This window comes from Papio anubis, chromosome 2 (assembly GCF_008728515.1).
Source record: "Papio anubis isolate 15944 chromosome 2, Panubis1.0, whole genome shotgun sequence".
Lineage (NCBI taxonomy): Eukaryota > Metazoa > Chordata > Mammalia > Primates > Cercopithecidae > Papio > Papio anubis.
This window is the reverse complement of record NC_044977.1, coordinates 150,036,296-150,061,185: the sequence shown is the minus strand read 5'-3', so window position 1 is coordinate 150,061,185 and position 24,890 is coordinate 150,036,296. Positions and strand designations below refer to the sequence as shown.

At 41.6% G+C, this 24,890-nt stretch overlaps 1 protein-coding gene across 3 annotated transcripts in view; it reads left to right on the top strand.

The window, feature by feature from the left end:
- Positions 1-9: 9 nt before the first annotated feature.
- ATP1B3 (ATPase Na+/K+ transporting subunit beta 3) overlaps positions 10-24,890 on the top strand; it is a 48,930-nt gene continuing 24,049 nt past the window's right edge. Inside the window, exons 1-2 of one of the 3 annotated variants that reach the window (XM_009201590.3) lie at positions 43-322; positions 4,071-4,187. In XM_009201590.3, the coding sequence (XP_009199854.1) occupies positions 214-322; positions 4,071-4,187 (226 nt within the window). In that variant the 5' untranslated portion in view covers positions 43-213. Of the gene's footprint in view, positions 323-4,070; positions 4,188-24,890 lie in introns of all 3 variants that reach the window. The other 2 variants (XM_003895011.4, XM_009201591.2) reach the window with 2 other exon arrangements.

Here is a 24,890-nt window from a genome sequence, read left to right as displayed (position 1 = left end):
GGCAGAGACGTCAGGCTCCCGCGGCCCAAGCGGCCGCCCGGCGCGGCGCGGCGCAGTCGGCTCGAGTACTCCCAGTAACGAGGAGGTGTTCTCGGCCGTCCCACCCTCCCCTGCTGTCTCCGGGTTGCGCCGCCGGAGCCGGGACGCGCCTCCGCTGCCCTCGCCGCCTCCATCCCCGCGGCCGCATCTCCCCTCGCCGTCCGCGCGCGCACCATGACGAAGAACGAGAAGAAGTCCCTCAACCAGAGCCTGGCGGAGTGGAAGCTCTTCATCTACAACCCGACTACCGGAGAGTTCCTGGGGCGCACCGCCAAGAGCTGGGGTGAGCGGGCGGCAGCTGGGCGTCCGGGGCCGGCCTCGGTCCCGGGGGCGCCAGGCGCGGTCGGGTGGGAACGGAAAGGCGGGAGGCGGCTCCCCACGCCGGGGCCCCAGACCGCCCGACCCTAACCCGGGCGGCGGCGGCGCGGTGCGGCCCCATTCATTGCTCTCCGGGCCGGCCGGACTGGCCGTCGCTCGCTCCCGAAGCAGCGGGGCCCTCGGGCAGCCCGGCCTGTCCGCGCCGGTTCCTCCCTCCCTGCCGGGAGCAGGGCGCACGTGCTGCCCGGGCCTCCCGCCCGGCGCGGCGCCGGAAGCCGGGGACCCCTGCCCAGAGCCGGGCCCCGAGCGTGCGGGAGCCGAGCCCCCGGGCCTCCTTTGTACGGAGCGCTCCGACCCGAGAGGCCCTGGCGGAGGCGCCCGGCCCGCTGAGCGGTTCGGTGAAGCCAGACCCTGCCCCACTCCAGGGGAGAGGAAATTTCCACTCCCGCCGCTATCTTGTGACTCGTCCACGCTGCCACCCCGACCGGTCGGAAGAGTGCGACAGAGTGTTAAGTGTGGGTGTGGGTTCCTTAAACGTGTAGCGGTGAGTTAATCACAGAAGTACATTGTACGAGAAAATGCACTTGAATTTGGACAGTGAAAAGGCCCATAAAAAGGTTGTTTCCTCCCGGATTCCTTTTTAATTACAGAGATTTTCTTCCTTACAAATTTGCTCCTTTGGGGAATGTAAATCCTGTCTGAACAACACAGGTTTTTGTTTTTGTTTTTGTTTTTCCTGTGTCTTCAAAACAGGAGAGTGATGGTTGTATGTCAGCAGCTTTTTTCTATGCGTGAGCTCTTTGTTTTAAAGTATTTAAACCATCTACCGTGTAGAGTTGCTTTAGGGTGCCTTTTTTTCCTAAAATTGTATCAATATCTGAATGCAGGCTAGAGCTTTTTTTTTTTTTTTTTTTGCCTTTATACTTAAGTAAACTAATTTTACCTTTTTAAAATCTTTTTGAAACATATTTTGTTAGTGTGTCTTGAAAGACCATTTCTTTCTGAGTGAGAATAAATCTGGAGAGCTTAGAACTATTTGGGCACAGCATTTTTAGGATAAGCATGGAGAAATAAGCTATGACTCAGAAAATAAACTGTTGCTGTGGACTGAAGTGGACTCCTTCAGGGTGAAAAGGCGACTTGAAGTCTTATCACAAACTGAAAGGGGCCTTGGAGGATTTTTAGCCCAACCCCCACGTTAGAGAGATGAGAAAAATGAGACCCAGAGAGGTTGTGATTTTTGCCTTGTGTAAAATTACATATGCCACAAAGCCAAGAAAAGAACCCAGTTCTCCTTTTATCCTAGTCCAGCGGTTGTATTATTTTACAGATGCCTTGCCTAACTGCATGGTAATCACTCAAGATTTTTATTTAAATTGCTGTCTTCTTTAGGGAACCCACTAGTGTGATGAAGAAATAAATCTGGCATCCAGACTTACATGGGAACAAAAGAACAAAGAACATTTAAGCTTCATTGCTTGTTTCTCGAGTGTACTAACTTTTTGCTGAAGAAACTTTTGAGTGGTGGAGAGGGATTAATTTTGATAGGCTACGTTCCTCCCTTTCTCCCTTCCCCGGTGCTTCCTCATTTCCAGAACAAAGTAACTCCACTTTGTGTTAGAATGACATTTCTTACTGCAGACAGTGCTCTTCAACCTTTGTATTATATGACCTAGGGTAGAGATTTTATTTTATTGGGTCAGTGCATTTAAATAGATAACATGTGCACAAATAAGTATAGGGCAATGTGTAAGGACTGTAAAAGTAGTACAAGTGAAGTTGGGATTCATTTTGGAAGGATTAAGCCAATCTCTTCAAAATCGATAAGTATTACTCTTATCAGTAAATTTTTTGTTTATTGTAATAATAGTAAGTCAATGAAGAATGGCATATATAGGTGAAAATTTACCATAATCCTGTCCCAGTATACGGATATCCCTCTAAGGATATGTGAGGGAGCCGTGAGAGGAGGCCGAAATCCGTATTCAGGTTGCCAGGCTGTGTACCCTAGACCATGGTTGGGTCTGCCTAGAGAAGGGGCACGTTGTTCTAATTCTTGCAAAGACAAGATCAGTTTGGAGAGCTCTGTGCCTCTGGGGTTATATCTGCCAGGAGGGGTTCCTTTTCTGATTCTCTCAAAGGGACTGTAGGGGCTTGCTGCCGGATCTCATCATACCTCAGAGATACTATAACATTCTGGTATATATCTTACTGAATTGTGTATAATATTTGCTTTTTTTTTTCTTTTAACAAAAGGATCATAAAGTGTTGTTTCATATTCTGAGTATATTGTGGACATCTTTCCATGTTACTAAAGATTTATTTTTAGAGACAGGTTTCCCTATATTCACCCTTTTCACGTACATTTTTGCAAATTTATTTCCTTGGTATATATTTATACCGATGGGATATCTAGGCCATTCATATGTACTTTTTACATTTTGAAAATTTGTTTTCGTATGCCTTCCAGGAAGTTTCTAACAATTTATACTTCCAACGGTATGTAGCGGTGTCTCACACCTTCATCAGCACTGAGGCTATTTTTACCCGTGTTATCTCTTTTAAAACTTTACATTTTTTGGGCCGGGTGCAGTGGCTCACACCTGTAATCCCAGCACTTTGGGAGGCCGAGGTGGGTGGATCACTTGAGGTCAGGAGTTCGAGACCAGCCTGGCCAACATGGTGATACCCTGTCTCTACTAAAAATGAAAAAAGAAAAAAATAATAGCGGCCGGGCGCGGTGGCTCAAGCCTGTAATCCCAGCACTTTGGGAGGCCGAGACGGGCGGATCACGAGGTCAGGAGATCGAGACCATCCTGGCGAACACGGTGAAACCCCGTCTCTACTAAAAAATACAAAAAAACTAGCCGGGCGAGGTGGCGGGCGCCTGTAGTCCCAGCTACTCGGGAGGCTGAGGCAGGAGAATGGCGTAAACCCGGGAGGCGGAGCTTGCAGTGAGCTGAGATCCGGCCACTGTACTCCAGCTTGGGCGACAGAGCCAGACTCCATCTCAAAAAAAAAAAAAAAAATAATAATAATAATAATAATAATATTAGCCGGCTGTGGTGCCGCCTGCCTGTAACCTCAGCTACTTGGGAGGCTGAGGCAGGAGAATTGCATGAACCCAGGAGGTGGAGGTTGCAGTGAGCTGAGATCCGCAGCACTGCACTCCAGCGTGGGCGACAAAGCAAGACTCAATCTCAAAAAAAAAAAAAAAATCTTACATTTTTTGGTAACAGCTTTTTTTTTTTTTTTTTTTAAGAAAAACAGCCTTTTGTTATTTTGTAAATTTTTTTTCCAGTTGTCTTTTTGACTTTTTTTTTTGAATCAAATTTTATGTAGGTGGTGGTGGTAAAAGATTATGTGTTTGTTGTAGGGGGTAGAAGGAAAAAAAATTACATCTTTTTTGACCTTGTAAAGTTCCTAAGACTCCTGGTGTGTCTACCCCCAGGATTTTATCATTCATTTAAGATGTTTCCCGGTTTTGTTTTTAGACGTTTAAGTCTTTAGTATGTTTGTCTCGTTTTGATCTGAGGTTCCTCTCCAAGTGCATTGGATACGTTAAAAAGCACACATCTTTAAAAGGTAGTTGTGCTATTTACATTTTGGATAAAGTGAAAGTGTTGCATGTTACATTGCATTGCCTTATTTAAAACAGCTACATAAAGATTTTGAGTGGCCGCTTTATTGTGTATTTGGCTAATATCTTACAGGTGGTTACAGCAGTTTCAAAATGCTTATACATAAGTTACCTCGTGATTTTCACAGTAACCTACAGCCAACTAGTTGGGTGATCCAAGTGTACTTAGCACTGCTTTTCAAACTGAAAAGTAAGTATACATCAGCAATAAATAGTTGCCATTTATGAATACACAGGACAAAGAAAATTGAGCACCTAGTGGCTGATGTTGCAAAATGTTAAATAACTTAAGTTCATTGAATATAATTAGAGTCAAATAAATGAAGCTTAGAGATTGTCCAGTGTTATTGAAACTACTAGTAGTGGGCCATGTGTTGCTATTAACATTTTTTTAAATGATGAAATAGAATAGTAAAAATATGTTTATTTTACCTAATAGATTTATTCTAGCTTAAAAAAAAAAAGTTAGTTCATGAAACTTTTGTGTATTTTGCATATATAGATACCTCAATGTAAACTGTATTTGTTACTTTGGCTCATAGTCCAAAAACTCTTGAAAGCCACTAATCTAGCCCAGTGCCTTCGTTTCGTAGGTGGCAAAATTAAACCTGTGGGTCATGTGATTTGCCAAAATTCAGTCAGGGAGTTAGGGATGAAATCCTTGGGGCTTCAGACTCCAGGGCCAGAGATTTTTTAAAAAAACAAAACAAGGCTGGATGTGGTGGCTCATGCCTGTATTCCCAGTACTTAGGAAGCCAAGGCAGGCAGATCACCTGAGGTCAGAGTTTGAGACCAGCCTGGCCAACATGGCGAAATCCGTCTCTACTAAAAATACAAAAATTAGCCCGGCATGGTGGTGGGCGCCTGTAATCCCAACTACTCTGAAGGCTGAGGCAGGAGAATTGCTTGAACCCAGGAGGCAGAGGTTGCAGTGAGCCGAGATCGCACCACTGCACTGCAGCCTGAGCGACAAGAGCAAGACTCCGTCTCCAAAAAAAAAAAAAAAAAGAGAAACCAACTATGCCATGATGTGTTGTCATTTCATAACATCTACTTGTGAGCTTCTTCAGGGTTCATTATCTTTATTAAGGTGGTCTGTCAGTAAATGCTTTGTATTAACATTAACTTAAAACTCAAGTCACTGATTTCCAAGCCTAGTCAGAATTCTGGACCAAAACTGTTAGCACCTATATTTTGTTTGTGTGCCTTTTCTTTTACTGTAGGTCCATGAAGTGCCATTTTCTCAGTCACTTCTGGGTCATGGCTCAGTAATTGCTCTGCTTTGGAGATCAGACTTCATCCCATCTGGGGCGTCTGACAGTAGGGGAGAAGGCAGATGTTTGTTTTTCATTGTCACATAATTGTTGTAAGATGGTGTTCTTTGTCCTGTGGAGTGTGCCATTAACCCATTTATGCTGGAGGTTGCAATTTTTTGAATTTTTGCAATCAGACCTTGGCAATGACATTGAGCAGTAGGATATAACTCCCACATGCTTAACGTTCCAATAATGGAACACAGGCATAAATAGAAGCTTTACAAACTTTACAAAAATGTACATCACTGGGAAAGTAACAGGACTTACCTTACCCTGTGTGCCAACTATAAATGCAGGCCAGGGCCGGGCGCGGTGGCTCACGCCTGTAATCCCAACACTTGAGGCCGAGGCGGGCGGATCACAAGGTCAGGAGATCGAGACCATGGTGAAACCCCGTCTCTAAAAATACAAAAAATTAGCCGGGCGCGGTGGCGGGCGCCTGTAGTCCCAGCTACTCAGGAGGCTGAGGCAGGAGAATGGCGTGAACCCCAGAGGCGGAGCTTGCAGTGAGCGGAGATCGCACCACTGCACTCCAGCCTGGGCGACAGAGCGAGACTCCCTCTCAAATAAATAAATAAATAAATACAGGCCAATGTTACATGTGATGGCAGCAGAAGAGCAGGGCAGGTACTGAGCCATCATCTAGCAGGAGAAAGTACCTCCTGAATTGTCCAGGAAGTAGTCCTGTGGTGGGAGGGAGAGAAAGGGTAAGTGTATGTGTTGTGTTATAATACCATTGTAATTATGGTAGTACGAGTGCTTTAAAGTTATTAAAGAGCCTCTCCCCACCCCTGATGTAATTTGATTTCTTTGAAATTGACTTTTGGATTTATATCTATACAATTAAACTAGTTTTATTAAAAGAAGTCTTAAAAGCCCTCCTATCTGTAGTAACAACTTTAACATGATTTTATCATCATTTAATTAAGGACCAGTCATTTAACACTGATTGTGAAATAGGAGGAAACACACATTTAATCTTGAAAGATAAATTTATTATTTTCTAGTTTTGCTTTCATTCTGTTGGTTTTGAAGAAAAGTCACCTGTAATCTTTAACCACTTAATATAACTACTGTTAACATTTTATGTCTTTTTCCTATGTATAAATAAGTTTTTAAAACATACCTGAATAAAGTTGTTTTTTTTTTTTTTTTTTTTTTGAGACGGAGTCTCGCTCTGTCACCCAGGCTGGAGTGCAGTGGCCGGATCTCAGCTCACTGCAAGCTCCGCCTCCCGGGTTTACGCCATTCTCCGGCCTCAGCCTCCCGAGTAGCTGGGACTACAGGCGCCTGCCACCTCGCCCGGCTAGTTTTTTGTATTTCTTAATAGAGACGGGGTTTCACCGTGTTAGCCAGGATGGTCTCGATCTCCTGACCTCGTGATCCGCCCGTCTCGGCCTCCCAAAGTGCTGGGATTACAGGCTTGAGCCACCGCGCCCGGCCTGAATAAAGTTTTAAAATGCATAATTACATACCTGATCTTATCATTTAACATTTAAGGAGAATGGTCTTTATTCCTCTGCCTTTTTCCTGAATGTTGATGTGCTGGAGGTGTCCTTAGCTCTGTCACCTTTGTGGTGACCATATACACTTCCTGTTGAATTTATCTAAATTTCTCGGGTCTGGTGGCTTAGTTACTCTCTCTGTTGGGACTCCCAAAGCTGCATATCTAATCATGCTTTTTTTTTTTTTTTTTTTTGAGACGGAGTTTCGCTCTTGTTGCCCAGGCTGGAGTGCAATGGTGCGATCTCAGCTCACCGCAACCTCTGCCTCCCGGATTCAAGCGATTCTCCTGTCTCAGCCTCCCAAGTAGCTGGGATTACAGGCATGTGCCACCACGCCCAGCTAATTTTTGTGTTTTTAGTAGAAATGGGGTTTCTCCATGTTGGTCAGGCTGGTCTCAAACTCCCGACCTCAGGTGATCCGCAGGCCTTGGCCTCCCAACGTGCTGGGATTACAGGTGTGAGCCACCGCGCCCGGCCTCATATGACTTTTTAATGTTGTTATAACCACTTGCCTATCAGAAATCTCCAGTTGGATGTTTCATAGTTATGTCTTCATGTAAATCTGTGGTGTTCTCAAGGGCTCCTTAGCGTGACATACAAACTCTTTAAAATCTCAGTGGCTTACTTCTCTACTGTCATCTTTCTCTACTGTTCCACATCGTTATTTCCTACCCCTTCTGGGCCGTTTCCTAGCTTCGGGGCCTCTCATCCCCTTATTCCACGTTGGTCTGGCTACTCAGATGTCAGCTTTGATAGTCTGATCTCCAGAAAACGTCTTTGAACTCCTCTTTGCAGTAAGGCAGGGTGCAGTGGCTCTTGCCTGTAATCCCAGCACTTTAGGAAGCTGAGGTGGGCGGATCACTTGTGGCCAGGAGTTAGAAATTGGCCTGGGCAACATGGTGAAACCCTGCCACTACTAAAAATACAAAAAATTAGCCAGGTGTGGTCACGTAGTAAATGTTTGCAATCAGACTTTGATGATGACCTGTAGTCGAGCTACACGGGAGGCTGAGGTGGGAGGATCACCTGAGTCCAGGAGGTCGAGGCTACAGTGAGCTGTAGTTGTGCCACTGCATTCCAGCCTGGGTGACAGAGTTAGCCTATCTAAAAGAAAGGTTAAGATTCAATAAAATAAAATAAATAAAAGCTTTTTCTATCATAGCATTTGTAACTTTATATGTTGTTGTTGTTGCCTGTTTACTAGACTATAATCTTATTCGTGTCTTATTCCTCTTGGATTCTCTAAGCCCTGGCCTGTTCTAGCACTTACTAGGAATGTAATACAAACTGGTTGAATGAATGAGCAGTAGTGTGAATGTTTCCATGAAGTTAGTCTTCTGCAGTATTGTTTTTAACATCTTCACAGCGTCTGGCGTACCATAGTATAATCGTCCCCTTAATTTTGGGGCATTTTCCTTTTTCTTTTGCTAGAGTACTGATGGGTTTTCATGGAAGTTCAGTGTTCAAAAGAAGCTTACTGATTTTTCCACTTAACTTTCTTATTGGAGACTCACCTGAGTTTGTGACATGCCTGGATTGTGCACCTGATAATAGTGACAGAACCAGGGCAAAATTTTATTTAGGTTTGCTTCCTGCTTTATTGCTCTTTTCAGCTTCTTATACTGCTTTTATGAGACCCTCCTAAAGTCTTTTTGTCTTTTAACTTACCTGCTCTCAAATTTAATGGGAGTTTATTCAGTAGTGCCCTTCTTCCCTGATGGGGTGCTATTACTGATAATATTTCTGAAAAATTTTTTTTAATGCAATAACCTCCCACATACCTGTTTAAACTTTGTTACTGACTCATTTGTGGAACTTGCTCTTATTTGTGACTTCTCAGGATTTTGCTGGGGCGGTGGGTAAGATACGACTTCAGAAGTGACCTTCCTGCAAGGCATGGGGTACTTTTCTTTTGGTTTTAGCATGTTGGCAGTATCTGGCTCATAAAAAAGTGGCCCTTTACATACTCCTGCTCCCACTCCCTAGCTTTCTAACCATTCCTTTCCTGATTCCTCCCTGTTTGCTCTTCCTGTCTTCTAAATGTTTGTGATGGTTAATATTATTGAGTGTCAACTTGATTGGGTTGAAGGAAAGAGAGTATTGATCCTGCGTGTGTCTGTGAGGGTGTTGCCAAAGGAGATTAACATTTGAGTCAGTGGGAAAGGCAGACCCACCCTTAATTGGGTGGGCACCATCTAATCAGCTGCTAGCGAATATAAAGCTGGCAGAAAAACTGGCCTAGCCTCCTAGCCTTCATCTTTCTTCCGTGCTGGATGCTTCCTGCCTTCAAACATCAGACTCCACGTTCTTTGGTTTTGAGACTCAGACTGGCTCTCCTTGCTCCTCAAGGAGATACATACATATCTCCTATTTAGTTCTGTCCCTCTAGGCCCTGACTAATACAATGTATATATCTCAGGTGCTGTCTTTGGCCTTGTTTTCTCTTCTTCTTTCCTGGCAATGTCATATAACAACTGCAAAGATCATTCACAGATTTTACTTCTTGGTCGACATCTCTCTCAGGTTCCAGGCCCCTGTTTATTCTCAATTGCTTTCTGCATATCCCACAAATCTGAGTGTGAGGCTTAGATGTCTTTTTTTTTTTTTTTTTTTTTTTTGAGACGGAGTCTCGCTCTGCCGCCCAGGCTGGAGTGCAGTGGCCAGATCTCGGCTCACTGCAAGCTCCGCCTCCCGGGTTTACGCCATTCTCCTGCCTCAGCCTCCCGAGTAGCGGGGACTACAGGCACCCGCCACCTCGCCTGGCTAGTTTTTTGTATTTTTTAGTAGAGACGGGGTTTCACCGTGTCAGCCAGGATGGTCTCGATCTCCTGACCTCGTGATCCGCCCGTCTCGGCCTCCCAAAGTGCTGGGATTACAGGCTTGAGCCACCGCGCCCGGCCGGCTTAGATGTCTTAACTAACTCTTATACCAGATAACATCATCTGGTACATAGCTCATTTCACTTCCTCCACTGAAGTTCTGTATTGCTCCTATTTTGGCAGTTTTAAAAAACAGCTTCACTATCCTGTCATCTAGGCTCCAGACTTAGCCAAATTGTGCCGGTCCTATTCAGTAACATTGCTTGAATCTTGAATCTTTGTGGCCCATACTCCCATTACTAGCACTACACTTATTTTAGGAATTAATTTTCTTTGACTTAGTCACCATTTTCTCTTTACCCCCATCAAAACACACATTCAGAGGACACCTGAGATGCTCATTTTTCCTAGCTTCATAATTCTAGCCACCTGTTCCAAATTTCATTAACACTCCCACCAACCTTGTCCTCATTTTATCAGGATCCCGTAGTGCCTTTTCTTTTCTTTTCTTTTCTTTTTTCTTTTTTTTTTCTTTTTTCAGATGGAGTTTCACTCTTGTTGCCCAGGCTGGAGTGCAATGGCACAATCTTGGCTCACTGCAATCTCCGCCTCCCGGGTTTAAGTGATTCTCCTGTCTGCCTCCCAAGTTGCTGGGATTACAGGCACATGTCACCACGCCTGGCTAATTTTTGTGTTTTAAGTAGAGACAGGATTTCATCGTATTGGTCAGGCTGGTCTCGAACTCTTGACCTCAGGTGATCCGCCTGCCTCAGCCTCCCAAAGCACTGAGATTACAGGCATGAGCTACCATGCCCGGCCAGGGCGTGCCTTTTCTTATAAACTCTCTAATTAAAAAACTTGAAGCACCAGATGAAGATCTTTGTAATTTTTTCACAGTTGTTCCAGCTTCTAATAGATGATTGGCTTTCCAGCTTTTATCTGCTGCTTTAAACACACACACACACCCCCCCACACCCCTGTAGTGTTGGTGACCCTGGGGAAAGTGGGTCTTAACTGTTGGTGCATCTCCAGTAAGATCCAAAGAATCAGTGAGAACATTGTGACTTAAGCAATGTAGCCCTCTGCTGTCAGGTTATTTCTAAAGCTGTAGCTTTGATCGTATTACCCTCTGTACCCCAAAATTGTGTTTGGGTCTCTGCTGCTTCCAGAAAGTTTAGGTAAGTTCCGGATAACCTGGCATTCCAGGTTTATTGTATGTGGGCGTGGAGCTGTTTCCAACCCTAAATAACCCATCATTTCCCACCTCACCTACACCCCATTATGCACCCTATGTTGTAGCCACATAGATGTATCTGAGACCCTTAGTCTGGCACCCCTGTCTGTTCCTTCCCACATCTCTTCATTCTGTGCACATGAATTCTTCCTTATTTCACAGACCTAGCTTCAGTGCTGGCTCTGCCATAAGCCTTCCCTGATATGCTCAGGTGGAAATAATACCACTTATTTCCTATAATGTCGAAAATGTTGTATCTGTACATAAAGGCATAGTTCTATCACCCAGCTTACAGTGGCTCTGCTCTGCTACATTTCTAATTAATTTTTGAAGTTTCCAGAGAGGGCATCATAATACAAAGTGAACTGGTAGGCTTATATATTTTTACTTGATGCATCTTAGAAGTACACCAGTATACTGAGAATATGACCAGATAGGACTCGTGGACCTAAATTCTAGTTCCACATCTCTGTTAAAGCTTAGATAACTCAAGATCTCTTAGCCTTGTTTCCTTTATAAAAGAAAAAAGTTCAGACAGGCATGGTGACTCATGCCTTTTAGCCCAGCACTTCGGGAGGCCAAGATGGGAGGACCACTTCAGTCCTGGAATTCAATACCAGCCTGGATGACATAGGGAGGCCCCATCTCTACAAAAAATAATTTAAAAAATTAGCTGACTGTGGTAGCGCACATCTTTGGTTCCAGATGTGTGCTACCACAGCCAGCTAATTTTTTAAACCGGGAGGTTGAGACTGGACAATTACTTGAGCCTGGGAGGTTGAGACTGCAGTGAGCCATGATTGTGCCACTGCACTCCAGCCTGGATGACTGAGTGAGACCATATCCCCCCAAAAAAGAAAAAACAGTTGTATGAGATAGTTTCAAATGTAACTTTGAAATTACAAACAAAGCCTACTTATATAAATGCTTTAGAATGGGAGGCAGCAAGCTTCAAAGGACCGTGTTATTGTAGGCTTTGCTGACCACACGGTGTTTGTTGCAACTACCCAACTCCACTACTGTCACTTGAAATTGACCATAGAACTAACGGGCATGGCTAGCATTTTGTTTACAAAAATAGCAGCAGCCGTGGTTTGCTTTAGAAGTTAGAGTTGGTGAGTGGTCATTTTAGTCTGACTGAAGAAATCTGAACTGGTCTTAAATGGGATGTGGACTCTTGGCTTTGTTCTTTTCATATAACAAAAGTAACACCTTTGTTTTTACAGTACAGATGTGAATATCAGTAAGTCCACCATCATTCTCAGCTTCTTCCCTGGGTAGCCCCTGTTAAGTGTATAAATCGTTTTTGAAAGGTAATATGTGGCATGTCCATAAAGGTCTGGGAGTGTCTTAAAAAGGTAAATATATGCCCACCCCCTGAGCCAGGAGTTCTGCTCTTAGGTGTGTTTTATCCAAGAGAAATGAAAACATACATTCACAAAATACTCTTGTACAAAAATATTCATAGTAGCTCTATTCATAATAGTTCCAGACTTGGAACAATTCAGGTTTTTATCAGCTAGGCAATAGATAAACTTGCATGTCTACACAGTGGTATACTACTCAATGGTAAAAAGGAGTGAACTACTGATGTACAAAATGTGATGAATCTCACAGGTTGACTGGGAACGAAAGCCTTACCAAAGAGAGGACATACTATATGGTTTTATTTATGTGAAATTCTAAAATAAGCAATTCTTACCTATGCTGGAAAAAAAAACCCAGAACGGTGGTTGCCTTTAGGGCAGTGGACAGGGAGAATGACTAGGAAGGGACAGGAGGGAACTTTCAGGGTGATGATAAGTGTTCTGTATCTTGAATAGGGCTTTGGATCATAAGTGAATGCATTTGTCAAAACTCATTAAGTGGTATATTGGAGATTTGTGTATTTCACTGAATATGCATTTTTTCTCAATTTTAGTACGCATGCTGAAGTGTTCTCTGATGTTTGCAACTTGAAATGAATCTTAAAAATGAGATAAATAGGTGGGAATTGAACAATGAGATCACTTGGACACAGGAAGGGGAGCATCACACACCAGGTCCTATTGTGGGGAGGGGGTAGTGTGGAGGGATAGCATTAGGAGACATACCTAATGTAAATGACGAGTTAATGGGTGCAGCACACCAACATGGCACATGTATACATATGTAACAAACCTGCACATTGTGCACATGTACCCTAGAACTTAAAGTATAATAAAAAAAGAAATGAGAGAGATACAGCAAAATGTTAAATGTAGAATCTTGATGGTTTATGGGTGTTCACTTTTAGGTTTCACTCAACTTTTCTGTGCATGGGTAAACATTCCTAATTGAGCGTTGGAGAATATGAATACACTTCGTGTGTTTCTCTCTACCTCCTTCACCAGTCTCAGAGTGTTTCCTACAGATGACTATCAGGTTTCCTGTCAGTCCTTTTTTCAGCACCATTTTTATATATGTATATAAACATGTTTCTGTATATATGTGGAGTATGTAGAAATAAGTAGGTTCTTGTCTACCTTTACATGAGTAATAGGACACTCATATGTTCTGGAACTTGATTTTTTTTTTCACTTAATATGTTTTGGCTGTATGTATAGGTTTGTGTCATTCCTTTTCATAGCATAATGTATTAGTCCATTTTCACATTCGTACAAAGAACTACCTGAGACTGGGTAATTTATAAGGAAAAGAGGTTTAATTGACTCACATGATATGGCTTGACTGTCCCCACCCAAATCTCATCTTGAATTGTAGCTCCCATAATCCACACATGCCATGGGAGGAACTCAGTGGGCGGTAATTGAATCATGGGGGCAGGTCTTTCCTGTGCTGTTCTTGAGATAGTAAGTCTCTTGAGATCTGGTGGGTTTTATAAATGGGAGTTCCCCTGCACATGCTCTCTTGCCTGCCACTATGTAAGATGTGACTTTGCTTCTCATTCACTTTCCCCCATGATTGTAAGGCCTCTCCAGTCATGTGGAACTGTGAGTCAATTAAACCTCTTTCCTTTATAAGTTATCCAGTCTCTGATACATCTTTATTAGCAGCATGAGAAGAGACGAATAAATACACTCACAGTTCCACATGGCTGGGGAGGCGTCAGGAAACTTACAGTCATGGCAGAAGGTGAAGGGGAAGCAAGGCACTTCTTATTCTTACATGGTGGCAGGAGAGAGGGAGAGAGCCAAAGGGGAAGTGCCACACACTTTCAAACAACCAAACTCATGAGAACTCATCACGAGAACCGCAAGGTAGAAGTCGGCTTCCCATGATTCAGTCACCTCCCACCAGGCCCCAACATGTGGGGATTACAATTTGAGATGAGATTTGGGTGGGGCACAGAGACAAATCATATCACGTAATATTCCATAGTGTGGAGATTATGCTATAGAATATATATATTTCTTTCTGATGAATGTTTAAATTGTTTTCAATTTTTATCTTAAAAATTGCTGCAGTGTGACTTTTTATCTAGAATAAACTGAGAAATGGAATTGCCAGTTTATAATATATATTTATTTTTATTAATATACTGTTCTGAGTGGGCGCAATAGCTCATGCCTGTGATCCTAGCACTTTGGGAGGCCGAGGCAGGCGGATCACCTGAGGTCAGGAGTTCAAGACCGCCTGGCCAACATGATGAAATCCCATCTCTACTAAAAATAAAAAATTAACTGGGCATGGTGGCGGGTGCCTGTAATCTCGGCTACTTGGGAGGCTGAGGCAAGAGAATCGCTGGAACCCGGGAGGCAGAGGTTGCAGTGAGCCAAGACTGCACCACTGCACTGCAGCTTGGGCAACAAGAGTGAGACTCCGTCTCAAAAATATATATATATGTACACACGCACACACACGTATATATACATATATGTGTGTGCATATACGTATATGTATATATTGTTCTCCAAAAAAGCTGTACCAGTTTGTACTGCCACCAGCAGTGGATAGAAGTACCTTTTCTCCTCAAGCACTGGATATTATAACAATATTGTACAATCATACAAAAATATTGTACAGTTTTTTCCATTTTGATAGGATGCTGGTATCTGGTTGGTTTAATTTCTAATTTCTTCAATATTTTTATATTTGCACAATTTTAATTTTTAAAAAATGCCTGTAATCTAATTTTTTTCTTTTGTGAGTTTTTTTGTTTGTTTTTTTGTTTTAAAACAGGGTGTGGCCTGGTGACCCTAGCTGGAGTGCAGTGGCATGACCTCGGCTCATTCTCCCTCCTGGGCTCAAGCGATCCTCCCGCCTCAGCCTCCTGAGTAGCTGGGACTACCTGTGTATGCCACCATGCCTGGCTAATTTTGGGATTTTTTTTGTTTTTTGTGGGTTTTTGTTTTGTTTTGTTTTGTTTTGTTTTGTTTGAGATGGAGTCTTGCTGTATCACCCAGGCGGGACTGCAGTGGCATGATTTTGGCTCACTGCAACCTCCGCCTCCTGGGTTCAAGCGATTCTCCTGCCTCAGCCTCCCAAGTAACTGGGATTACAGGTGCCTGCCACTACGCCTGGCTAATTTTTATATTTTTAGTAGAGATGGGGTTTCACCATGTTGACCAGGCTGGTCTCAAACTCTTGACCTCAAGTGATCTGCCCACCTCAGCCTTCCAAAGTGCTGGGATTATAGGCGTGAGCCACCACACCCACCTAATTTTTGTACTTTTAGTAGAGACTGCGTTTCGCCATGTTGCCCAGTCTGGTCTCAAACTCCTGAGCTGAAGCGATCTGCCTGCCTTAGCCTCCCAAAGTGCTGGGATCACAGGGGTGGGTCACGGCCCTCTAGCCTGTGTTATGTTCTTACTGGTTAAAGGAAATTTTGATACACTTTGAATAATAAAGCCTTTATTATACTTGTAAATATTCTTTATGGACTCTTTTTGCTCTGTTGTCTCTTAACTCTTATTTTGGTTTATTTTTTTAATTGTAATGGTTTTAAATGAACATTATCACAGATATAACAGTCCTCTGTGGGCTTTTCTTAATCACTTATCCTTATATATTATATAGTCCATCATTTCCCCACTGATTTGAGTTGGCAACTCTGTGAAATGAAAAATTCTATTTTATATGGATTCTCTTTAGGACATTGTTTTGTTTATCTGTATCTTGATTTCTGTGTATCATCACACTATATAGTATTTAGACTCTATATTCATGATTGTAAAGTAAAATACATGTGTAAATTTTGTGTCAATACTATCTGTTCAGTTTTAGTATCCAACTAGTGTGAGCCTTATAAAAACCATTAAGGTAACTTACAGAGCGTACAAAAAGAATAGTTTATGTATGGAAAATAGTCTATTCTTTCCATTTTGAGAGAACCAACTAAAGTCATTTGGACTTGGTGTCTCCTACTGGGGTAAAGCTCTTTTTTGTAAAAATTTATGGTTTGAACCTTTTAATTTTCCGAAAATATTTTGTATTTCATCTGTTTTCACATTTACTGATTGAAAACACTTTTGATCAAATTGATTTATTATTTAAATTTATTGAATGGTTTTGGTGTGGTTTTTCATTACATTTTGTGTCCATTAACTTGTGTTTTTATCTTAAATGTCTCCTACTTTCTTTGGATTTATTTTAGTCTTGAGCTAAAAATCCGGCTTTTTTGTTAGTCGTGTATTTTAATGATGTTTTAATGAATGCATCTAAGGCTATGGGTTTTACTTTGAGTTCTGCTGTGATTACATTATTGTTTTGAATTTTTGGATATTTGTTTTTATTGTCTTTTTAATTCAAGGATTAAGACACAATTTTCTAAATTTGTATTGTTAATTTCTAATGTATTTTGAGATGTTAGAGAATGTGGCCTCTTTTTTTTTTTTTAAGTGTTTTTTAGTTTTGAATTGTGTTTTGTTTTTGTAATGTAAGTCATGGTCAGTTTGGGGGCAGTGTTCCAAGTTTGTAGAGAGTACATTTCTTGGTGACTACAAAATTCTACATATACTAGGTATCTGTTAGTGTTTTAAAAATACATATTGCCCTTTTTGTTATTCTTTACTCAGTCTGTGGGTTTCTGGAGAGGTATGTTGACATCTCTGGTCATGATTGTGGTGAATTTTGTAACTCTGCTTTTGCTTTAATCATTTGAAGCCACTTAGCATCACAGAGGTTCATGGCTGTTACGCTGTATCTTCTTGATGTGTTTTTATTTACTTTTATTAAACACACAGTATCTTCACCCTTGCAAATGCTTTTTTACTTGAATTCTAGTTTGCATACAGTAATAATGCCATATCTGCATTTCCTTTTGTTAGCCAAGACCTATTTTATTTTCTTGTTTATTTCAACCATTGGTGTTTTAATTTTAGGTTGTCTTCTATAACAGCATTAAGTGGATTTTTTAACTGACTGTGATAATGTCCTTTATTGTTTCACGACTTTTAAATCATTCCTGCCATATTATTGACATTTTAATTACAAATTATTCTTGAATGTAGGCCAGGCGCAGTGACGCACACCTGTAATGCCAGCTACTTGGGAGGCTGAGGCACAAGTATCGCTTGAACTGGGAGGCAGAGGTTGCAGCAAGTGGAGATTGAGCCACTGCACTGCAGCCTAGGTGATGATGAGGCTGTCTCAAAAAAAAGTTATCGAATATAAACAAATTTAAAACTTTAGCCTTATGTAAAATACAAATACAGCGACAAAATCATTGGCTGCCTGGTGAAGGGTGAAAAGGAGCATTTTGGATGTGATGGTAATGTTCTATATCTTCAATGGAGTGATAGCTGCACAGATTTTACAACAGTCAAAACTCAGTGGAATTGTATACCTGAAATAGAGGAAACTTACTATATGCAAATTATTCCTCAGAATTGATAAGGAAAAGCGATCAAAACATCTTATTTAGATGTTACCAGTAAATCTTAGCAGATCTCTGCTCACCATTGCCTTACGTAGTTTTCCTCTTTGCCTTATTATTATTATTATTATTATATTTTCACCCAGGCTGGAGTGCAGTGGTGCCGTTGGTTCATTGCAGCCTCCACAAGCTTCCACCTCTCGGGTTAAAGCGATTCTCCTGCCTCAGCCTCCCAAGTAGCTGGGATTACAGGCATGCACCACCACACCCGACTAATTTTTGTGTTTTTAGTAGAGATGGGGTTTCACCATGTTGGCCAAGCTGGTCTCGAGCTCCTGATATCAAGCTATCTGCCCGCCTCAGCCTCCCAAAGTGCTGAGGTTACAGGCATGAGCCACTACACCCAGCTCTCTTTATTCTTGACGTTCTAAAATTTTACCTTTTAGTGTCGAGGTATAGGATGTTTTCCAGTATTTTTTAACATTTCCAATCTAGACACAAGTTTGTTATTTCTTTGAGAGTTCTTGCCCCACCCTCTTTTCCTGTGGAGTTCCTATTAGATTTGTTTGTATTTCTGGTTCTCTCCCCAGTGTCTCAACAATTTTTCATATACTCCCTCTCTGTTAGCCCAGTGTTATAGAATACCTGACTTGATCTTTAGCTCACTGAATTTTTCTTCAACTTGACCAGTTCTCCTGAGGTTAAATTTTTGTCTTTAACAGCTTTATTGAGGTATAATTAACATACAATAAACTGCACGTATTTGAAGTGTACATAGTTTTGGCATACACTCATGTGTATGTGTGTGCATATGCTATATGCATTAAACTATCACTGTAATCAACATAATGAACATTTATCACCCCAAATATTTCCTCTTGGCCCTTTGTAACCCATCTCTGTTCTTAACTCTCCAGGCTCCAAGCAAAAGTAAATCTGCTTTTTGACACTCTGTGTTAAATACAGTCATGTCTTCTGAGAAATGTGCTTAGCTGTTTTCATTGATTTCATTGTATTATAAAGTGGACTTGCACAAATCTAGATGGCATAGCGCACTACACGTATAGGCCATATGGTATAGACTGTTGCTCCTAGCTACAAACTTGTACAACATTTTACTGGATTAATACTGTCAGCAGTTGTAACACCATGGTAAGTATTTGTCTATAAACATAGTATAGAAAAGGTACAGTAAAAATGTCATGTAAACATAAAAAATGGTATCCCTATATAGGGCACTGACCTTGAATGGAGCTTGGCAGGACTGCAGTTGCAGTGAGTGAGTGGTGAGTGAATGTAAAGGCCTAGAACATTACTGTACACTACTGTAGACTTTATAAACACTGTACACTTAGGCTACACTAAATTTATTAAATTTTTTTTTCTTCAGTAATAACCTTATCTTACTGTAATGTTTTACAACTTTTTTTTTTTTAAATTGAGATGGGGTCTTGCTATGTTGCCCAGGCTGGTCTCGAACTCCTGGCTTTAAGCGATCTTCCCACCTCAGCCTCGCAAAGCTATGGGATTGCAGGTGTGAGCCTCCATACCCAGTGACTTTATATACTTTTAATAACACTTAGCTTTTAAAGCACAAACATACTGTACAGCTGCACAAAAAGATTTTCTTTTTTTTTTTTTTTTTTTTTTTTTTTTTTTTTTTTTTTTTTTTGAGACGGAGTCTCGCTCTGTCGCCCAGGCTGGAGTGCAGTGGCCAGATCTCAGCTCACTGCAAGCTCCGCCTCCCGGGTTCCCGCTATTCTCCTGCCTCAGCCTCCCGAGTAGCTGGGACCACAGGCGCCGCCACCTCGCCCGGCTAATTTTTTGTGTTTTTAGTAGAGACGGGGTTTCGCCGTGTTAGCCAGGATGGTCTCGATCTCCTGACCTTGTGATCCGCCCGTCTCGGCTTCCCAAAGTGCTGGGATTACAGGCTTGAGCCACCGCGCCCGGCCAAGATTTTCTTTATATCCTTATTCTATAACCTTTTATTTAAAAGTTTTTTTTAACTTTTTAAACTGTTTTGTTAAAAACTAAGACACAAACATGCACATTAGCCTAGAACTACACAGAGTCAGGATCATCAGTATCACCATCTTCCACCTTCATATCTTGCCCCACTGGAAGGTCTTCAGGGGTGGCAACACATACGGAGCTGTCCTCTGCGATGACAGTGCTTTCTTCTAGATACCTCCTGAAAGATTGCCTGAGGCTTTTTACAGTTAACTTTGTAAGTAGAAGGAGCACACTGTAAAATAACAATAAAAAGTATAGCATAGTAAATACATAAACCCATAGCAGTTTATTATCATTATTAAGTATTATGCATTGTACATTGTTGTTACGTACTACACTTTTATGTGACTGGTAGGTTTGTTTATACCAGCATTGCTACAAACGCGTGAGTAATGCATTGTGTTGCGACATCACAACACATAGGAATTTTTCAGCTTTATTATGAGCTTAATGGGGCTATTGTTGTGTATGCAGTCTGTCACTGACTGAAATGTTTCATGGTGTATGTCTGTATGTGGAATCATGCAGTATGTTTTTTTTGGGGGGAGGGTCTGACTGTCATAGAAGATGACAGGTCATGTGCATGTTATTGTCTCTTTTTTCTTTCTTTTTGTTTTCTTTTTTTTTTTTTTTAAGATGGAGTCTCACACCGTCGCCCAGGCTGGAGTGCAGTGGCACGATCTCAGCTCGCTGCAACCTCCACCTCCTGCGTTCAAGCAATTCTCCTGCCTTAGCCTCCCAAGTAGCTAGGATTTACAGGTGCCTGCTACCACACCTGGCTAACTTTTTGTATTTTTAGTAGAGACCGGGTTTCACCATGTTGGCCAGGCTGGTCTTGAACTCCTGATCTCAGGTGATCCGCCTGCCTCAGCCTCTCAAAGTACTGGGATTACAGGCATGAGCCACTGTGCCCCGCCTCTTTTTTCTTTAGCATAATTATTTTGAGATCCATCTATGTTTCCATGTGTATCCGTAGTTCTTATTGCTGAATAGTATTGCATTGTATGGATATAGCCAAATTTATTAATTCATCTATTGGTGGATATTTGGATTGTTTGCAGTTTTCAGTGATTACAAATAAAGTGTCTGAACATTCGCATTTCCCTGCTGTGTGAACATGTGCTTTTATTTTTCTTGGGTAGATATCTAGGAGTAGATTGGCTGGATCTTTTGGTAGGTGTGCTTGTTGCTAACTTTTCAAAAGATTGTGAAACTTTTCTTTTCTTTAAAAAACAAACAAACAAACAAAAAAACATTCCCACCAGCAGGACGTGAGAGTTTCAGTTGCTCCACTTCTGGGTCATTACATGGTATGGTCAGTCTTTAAAATTTCTAGCATTCTGGTGGGTATGTAGTGGTCGCTCATTATAGCTTTGATTTGCCCTTTCCTGGTGACTAATGATTTGGAACACCCTTTTTATGGACTTATTTTTGCAATCTTTGTATCTTGGGGAAGTTTCTGTTCAGATCTTTTACCTGTTTCAAAAAATGTATCTTGGACTGGGCGCATTGGCTCACACCTGTAACCCCAGCACTTTGGGAGGCCAGGGCGGGAGGATCACTTAAGCCCAGGAGTTTGAGAGCAGACTGGACAACAGAGCAAGATCCCCCTCTTGGCTGGGCATGATGGTTCATGCCTGTAATCCCAGCAGTTTGGGAGGCCGAGGCAGGAGGATCACTTGAAGTCAGGAGTTCAAGAACAGCCTGGCCAGTATGGTGAAACCCCATCTCTAGTAAAATTACAAAAAAAAAAATTTTTTTTAAAGACCCCCCCTTCTCTACAGAAGAAGAGTTTGTTTTTAATTAGCTGGGCATGGTGGTATGTGCCTATAGTCCTAGCTACTGGGGAGGCTGGGGCAGGAGGGTTGCTTGAGCCCAGGAGTTTGAGGCTGCAGTGAGCTGTGATTGTGCCACTGCACTCCAGCTTGGGCAGCAGAACGAGACCCTGTCTCTAAAATAAAATAATATGTTTTGTTGTAAAAGTTCTTTGTATATTCTAGATATGAGTGAGGCATTTATTTTATGTTTTGCAAATATTTTTTCCCAGTCTTTGGTTTGCTTTTTCATTTTAGTAACTGGGTTCTTCTGTAGTTTGATTCTTCTTCAGTTAAGCTTCTCTACTAAGTTTTTTATTTCAATAATCAGAATATGATACCTGATTTTTGAAAATTATCCTTCACCTTCTACGGTTTTAATTATGCTTATTTTTCTTTGTTCTATTTGCTGATACGGCCCAGTGTTTTCAGGTATTGCCGTCTTCGTTGAGTTTCGTACTTTTCTTTATGGATTAGTTGTATCTTGAATGTGTGATAATAACTGGTTTTGTGCTCCTCTTCTTGTGTTTAGACTTTCCTGTTACAACATTCGGGGATGGAGGTAGCCTGTAGAGCCAAGAGCAGCCTGGGTGTGGAGGCTGTCTGCTCCTTTAACCTTTCACCAACCCTTTCAGAACATTGCCCACTTTTTCAGCCCAAGCACCCAAGCTCCCTGTTCCTACTTCAAGCAGATGCTGCTGCTACTGTTGCTAGTTGCTTGGCACCAGGGACTCATGCATACTGAGAGAAGCAAAGCTGTGCTCATCTGACTGCTCCTGCTCTGGTACTCCATCTCATAACCTAGTCTTTGACCCAGAGCTCCCTCCTCTCCATCTTTGGTGAACCAACTACCTTATTTCTGGGTGGCCTTCTCTGATGTCCCTTTTCTTCCTCTCCCTGCTAGAGAGGATTCTTTTTCTGTTTTTTTCCTAGCATCCAGTATCTATAATTCATTGTTTACATGTCTGTCATTTGTAATAACTGAACTCTTATAGAGAAGCAGCAGATATTATTCACATGTGAGTGTCTATCACCCTGAATAACACAGACTATTTGAATGAGACATTTTTATTTAGAGAATGGGAGTTTTAATTAGAAAAGACAATAGAGCTTGAGACTCCCTGGGAGAGCAGGCCAGGTAAGGTACCACATGGAGCAACAGGCCAGGTAAGGTACCACATGGAGAGATACTGGTCTGTTTCTTTTACTGGTAGGTTAATCTTAGGTTATTTAATCTTGTTTAATCTTTTTATATTACAATAATTTTAATTATATAAAATGTGAGAATGTGTGTATACATACATATATCTGCATACATTTTATTAAAACAGTACATGTTCATTGGGTTTCGGTTTTTGTTTTTTGTTTTGAGACAGAGTCTCACTCTGTCACCCAGACTGGAGTGCAATGGCACAATCTTGGCTCACTGCAATCTCTGCCCTCCCAGACTCAAGTGATTCTCCCACCTCAGCTTCCCGAGTAGCTAGGATTACAGGTGCATGCCACCACGCCCAGCTAATTTTCATATTTTTAGTGGAGACCAGTTTTCACCATGTTGGCCAGTCTGGTCTTGAACTCCTGACCTCAGGTGATCTGCTTGCTTTGGCCTCTCAAAGTGCTGGGATTATAGGCATGAGCCACTGTGCCTGGCCAACAAATGGTTTTTTAAACAGTACTGGGACAACTGGATATTTCTATGCAGAACAATGAAGGTGGACCCCTACCTTAAACTGTATACAAAAATTAACTCAAAATGGATAAAAGACCCAAACTTGAGAGCTAATTTATGAAATTCTTAGAAGTAAACATAGACGCAAGTCTTTATGACCTTGGATTAGTCAGTGTTATTTTAGATATGCCACTAAAAGCACAAGCAACCAAAGAAAAAATAGATAAGTGGTACTTCATCAAAATTAATAACTTTTTTGCTTAGATAACATTATTACGAAAGTAAAAGGATAACTCGTGGAATGGGAGAAAATAATTGCACATTATATATTTGATAAGGGGCTTGCATCTATATATAAAGAACTTTTAAAACTTTGGGAGGACAAGCTGGGTGGATCACTTGAGGTCAGGAGTTTGAGACCAGCCTGACCATGGCCAACATGGTGAAACCCCGTCTCTTCTAAAAATACAAAAATTAGCCAGGAGCGGTGGCAGGCGCCTGTAAATCCCAGCTACTTGGGAGGCTGAAGCAGGAGAATCACTTGAACTGGGAGGCAGAGGTCACAGTGAGCCAAGATTGTACCACTGCACTCCATCCTGGGCAACAAGAGTGAAACTCCATCTCAAAGAAATAAAATACTGATGTTTCTTCATCATTTAAGTCCATGTTAGTTTGTTTGTTTGTTTTTAGTTTGGTTTTTGAGATGGAGTCTCATTCTGTCGCCCAGGCTGGAGTGCAGTGGCATAATTTTTAGTGCACTGCAGCCTCTGCCTTCCGGGCTCAAGTGATCATCCCGCCTCAGCCTCCCAAGTAGCTGGGACTATAGGCATGCACCACCATGTCCAGCTAATTTTTTGTATTTTTAGTAGAGACGGGGTTTCACCATGTTGGCCAGGCTGGTCTTGAACTCCTGACCTCAACTGATTTGCCCGCCTTGGCCCCCCAAAGTGCTGGGATTACAGGCGTGAGCCACTGTGCCTGGCCCATGTTAGTTTCTTTAGTTGGATAATGACTTAAGGAAATTTCTTGAAAGATTTTAAACTAACTAGGGAACGTTAGTAATATGATAGGCACTATTTAGCCTGTGTTTGCTGTTTTCTGCTTACATCAAGTAGCACTGAGGCGGGCATGGCACATTAAACAGGTTCCATGAACACTATCCATGACTAAGTCAGGACGCCACCCTTTAGATCCCCATCAGCAAACTACATCTGAGTAACTAACTTAACTGACATTTTACACCTGGGTAAGAGTAGCAATTTACAACTTCTGTTTTTATTTTCTGGTATTTTTTCTCTTAGTGGGGGAAGAGGTAGTTGATAAAGTATCATATTTATATGTGAGACTAACTAGTTTAAGTTTTTAAAAATTAGGTTTGGTTCTTGGCAGAAGGATCTTGTTCAAGTAAGGAAAATTCACTTTAGTGCTGGAAATAACTTTTTTACTTGTTTCTAATGGCCACTAGTATATGGCATTAGATTTGGGACATAGCTATTAATTTGTGTACATATTGTATGAACGTAATTCTTTATACTCATTATTTTCATTGTGTAATTGTTCTTTAGAAAGCAGATTTGGAGACAGTTTGTTCATATCTGCTATATATTTATTTGCTTTGTAACTATTTTGTAAATATAATTTACATTATTTTCCTAGAAATTTAAAATCAAAATGTTCAAAACAGTATTGTGATAAGAATATTTTAAGATGACTTAAAAACACTGCTA